This window comes from Helianthus annuus, chromosome 9 (assembly GCF_002127325.2).
Source record: "Helianthus annuus cultivar XRQ/B chromosome 9, HanXRQr2.0-SUNRISE, whole genome shotgun sequence".
Lineage (NCBI taxonomy): Eukaryota > Viridiplantae > Streptophyta > Magnoliopsida > Asterales > Asteraceae > Helianthus > Helianthus annuus.
The window spans coordinates 59,193,763-59,197,468 of NC_035441.2; the positions used below are offsets into that span (position 1 = coordinate 59,193,763).

General features: G+C 37.3%; 1 protein-coding gene across 2 annotated transcripts; it reads right to left on the minus strand.

The window, feature by feature from the left end:
• Positions 1-406: 406 nt before the first annotated feature.
• On the minus strand, positions 407-3,423 carry LOC110877725 (pyrrolidone-carboxylate peptidase). Of its 2 annotated transcripts, none has more exons than XM_022125914.2 (5): positions 3,300-3,423; positions 2,419-2,748; positions 1,634-1,738; positions 1,508-1,555; positions 407-872 (listed from the first exon to the last, which is right to left on the minus strand). In XM_022125914.2, the coding sequence occupies exons 2-5, from the start codon at positions 2,680-2,682 to the stop codon at positions 633-635; spliced, it is 657 nt and encodes a 218-aa protein (XP_021981606.1). In that variant the 5' UTR covers positions 2,683-2,748; positions 3,300-3,423; the 3' UTR covers positions 407-632. The 2 variants fall into 2 exon arrangements, with proteins under 2 accessions (XP_021981606.1, XP_021981607.1); XM_022125915.2 differs by lacking the exon at positions 3,300-3,423 and adding an exon at positions 2,823-3,216.
• Between the last annotated feature and the right edge of the window lie 283 nt (positions 3,424-3,706).

The window sequence follows — 3,706 nt, forward strand, 5'->3', positions numbered from 1 at the left end:
TTAAGCATCATAAATTTGTCTAAGAAGAAAAATATTGTTAAAATCAGTATTAATGAACAAAGTTGATAATCTATATTCGTTTATTTATAAACAAATATGAACAAGAACAAGATTTCTAGCTAGGGAGATTATGAGTGTTTTGAAAGTCTAACCTGCAGCTTATTACTTATCTTTGTGTTCATTTTCTTTAAAATGTTCACGGATCTGTTTAGTCGTCTGAACACAAACAATCTTATTTTCTTAACCAACAAACAAGGACACAAATACTAATCCGTGTTCATTTATTTGTTCGCTTGAACCCAAACAAACAAACTAACCATAGCTCAAAAGACACCCAAAGTCGCTTACACACTACACAGGCTTTAACCGAATGAAAGAATCCAATTCGGTTACATAGCAATATAAATACGCAAACAACCCGAAGTAGGTCATTAATTAACCACGTCGGCTTAAATAATATATTCACAACTTCTGAATACAACAAAAGAAGCAGATGTAGTACATGCAAACTATGCAGAAACGCTTTGTAACACCATTATTAAAATAAAACGCGAATCTTCTCTTAGAGATGTCAGTGAACGAAAGGAAAGAGACAGACAGACAGACAAACAAACAACAGTGGACTATAGTTCCTAACATAAAGAAGCAAGTACCTCCAACAAAGAAGCAGCAAATTGCATTTGCGTATCCTTGTCGATTGTTTGGAAGAGTGGCACATGTACAAACAGGGACTTTATCCCATTTTGCTCTGCAAACCGCAGGGAATGATAGTATACGTAATTGCATACAAAACGGCCCGCATCATCAGAGATTACCACGTCATAACCCATATTGGACAATGATTTGGTTATGTCATCTACAGGAAGACATGTCTGCATCCACATTTAAAATGTTTACTTAGCATTACCTCTGTCAAAAATTCACATATTTAACTTGATGTAAGCGCCACAAAAGAACGGGCCTGGGTCGTCAACACTTGCCTTTTAAAAAAGAGTAAACTACACGCATGCTCCCTGTGGTTTATCAAAATTTTGGATTTGGTCCCTAGCTTTCCAAAAGTACACAGATGGTCCCTATGGTTTGCACTTTGTAACGCATTTAGTCCCCAACTTTTTTCCAAAAGTACATGGATGGTCCCTATGGTTTGCACTTTGTAACGCATTTAGTCCCTAACTTGGACATGCTAAAACCTTTAGATTTGTTGGTTAGGGACTAAACGTGTTACAAAATGCAAACAACAGGGACTATCTGTGTATTTTTGGAAAGCTAGGGACCAATTCCAAAATTTTGGTAAACCACAAGGACCATCCGGGAACTTTACTCAAAAAAGGTTTAAACTCGAAAACTTGTAATACAATCATGATCCAATTTTTCAAAAATAAAACAATCTAGTAGGTTGTAGACACTTTATTATACCACAGGCTTCTAGAACTCGATCGGCCTGTTTCCTTGTTAAAGAGTTTAAATTTGACAAGTTCGATCCGTTAACGGGCTGATATGATTATACCTTTCTTGCTTTTGAAAGCCCACCATCTGAAGGAATAATAGGCACTTTCTGAAAATAAGGAAGAAGAAGATGGTGTTACAGATCATATACAGCAATACGGTAACGGAGTTAGGAGTTAAAACTGACCTGAGGTTTCCATCCCATCTCATCAGGACAGCGGAAAGTAGCTTCGTTTACAGCCTGCTGCTCAATAGCAAATCTTGTGGCCCCGCTATTAACTCCAAAATGTAACTGCAATATAATATTGAAGTAGTGGATAAGAGTGGGAAAACGGGCGAGATGGGTCGGGTTGTGTAGTTCAGGCCAAAAAAATGCTGCTTTAAAAACAGGTCAAATGGGGTCGGGTGAAAAAGGGCCGGCCCATAGTGGGTGAGCCCGCTATATTTGATTTTATGGAGGTTAGTGGCGATGGCGACAGTGGTGGGAGTGGGGTTGGTGGCAGTGACGGCTGTGGTGGCGCCGTAGGCGACCGATAAGTGGTACTGGCACAGGTGGTGTGAGTGAGACGACTGCAGCGGCATACAGCCCAATTTGACCCAAAAAATAATATTACAGACCCAAACGAACCCAAAGTTAATAGCTTGGGTCCACATAGTTGGGTAGTGCATGTGTTTGTGGATGCATTATATCACCGATATTTGACCGATAGAACCGATATATCACTGATATTTGACCGATAAAACCGATATATCACTGAATTATCATTGTTAAATTGCTATATATATAAATTCTGCATTATATTAAAATTACCGATATCTCACCGAGATAACCTATATCTCAAATATTGGTCCTTGACCGATATCCGATATTTTACCGCATTAACTGAATAGATGTGTACAATAAATAAAAAGTAACCAACATACTTTCATTTATAATAATAATAATACTATTGAAATAAGCAACTGACTGACCAGAATGATTTTGGAAGAATCCGATTGTTGGATGTCATTGCTGGTAGCAGATTGTAACGTCTGATACAAAGGAACAATAGCCCCCTGGCCTGCAGTCTCGAGGATGGTGCAACTACCAAGACTCACACCCTTTGGTGAACCTTTCTTCTTAATATATTCTTCCAAATTCCTAACAATTGTCTCAGTGGGATTGTCTGAAACTCCATGAAATTTCTTAAACCCTGTCACATGGAATGTTACTGACGGAGGCCCTTCCGACCCCATTAACCAACGTTTGATAAACTATTAAACTCGAGAGTGAATAATAACCTCAAAACTCCAAATATGCACCTGCAATAAAACGATCAGTTATTGTTTGAGATAAAAAAATTCAACATAACAAACAAACAAACAAACAAACATACCCAGTAAAACATATCATATGATTATGTATCTTGACATGATCCGAACACAACACGGAGTAAAAAAACGGGTTTCGGGTAAGCTAACGCGACCCGGTTAATAAAAGAGGTAAACTTGGACACGGGTTAACACAAACACGACCCGATTAATAAATGGGTTAATCAAATAGTAGAGTAATTACTTATATTCACTTTAAAACAACCCTAATTAAGCAACTTTTAAACAGAAAACTGCAAAATCATATCCTATAAATAAACACAACAACTGACAACAAACAAGAAAACACATCTACCGAACCAAATCACAACATTTCAATAAAAAGAAAAAAACTGAATGGATCAAGAACTAGTTTGGCAACAGCATATATTTATAAGGAAACAAAAAGCAATAAAGATGATTGATTATATACAGAATTGAAGAAATGAAAGTGTCAAGTGTAAAATGAAACAAATGAGATTGAGATAGAATTGTGCGGTTACCTGATGAATGATGAATCGTGCGGGAAAGGGGAAACTGATAGATGGATGGATGGGGTACAACCACCAGTCCTATCTGTAGAACCGATTAATTATTCTTCTTCAGATTCGTTTTTGCTACCAAAACTCAACAAATTTATGTAAAATAAATATTTTAACATAATAATAATAACTAGGATTGCGACCCGCCACAATGCGCCGGGGATTCTTTAGTTATAACTAAGTCGATCTAGGACCCGCACGTTATGTTAAACCTATCAAACGGGGAAAAATAGACGACGTAAAAACGTTCACCCATACACGAACGTTACGTCGGGTTAACTCGCAAAATTTAGAATGAAACGTAAAAGTGTTAAACCAAAGACGCACGTTGCGATTTGTTAAGTCACAAAATTTAGAACCATGCATAA

Excerpts from the sequence above, each read along its gene's own strand:
- LOC110877725 (XM_022125914.2), bottom strand. The coding sequence starts at position 2,682 with ATGGGGTCGGAAGGGCCTCCGTCAGTAACATTCCATGTGACAGGGTTT. Across the intron at positions 1,556-1,633 it reads AGATGGGATGGAAACCTCAG|AAAGTGCCTATTATTCCTTC; the intron begins GTCAGTTTTAAC and ends CCTTATTTTCAG. Across the intron at positions 873-1,507 it reads GGCTTTCAAAAGCAAGAAAG|ACATGTCTTCCTGTAGATGA; the intron begins GTATAATCATAT and ends ATGTGGATGCAG.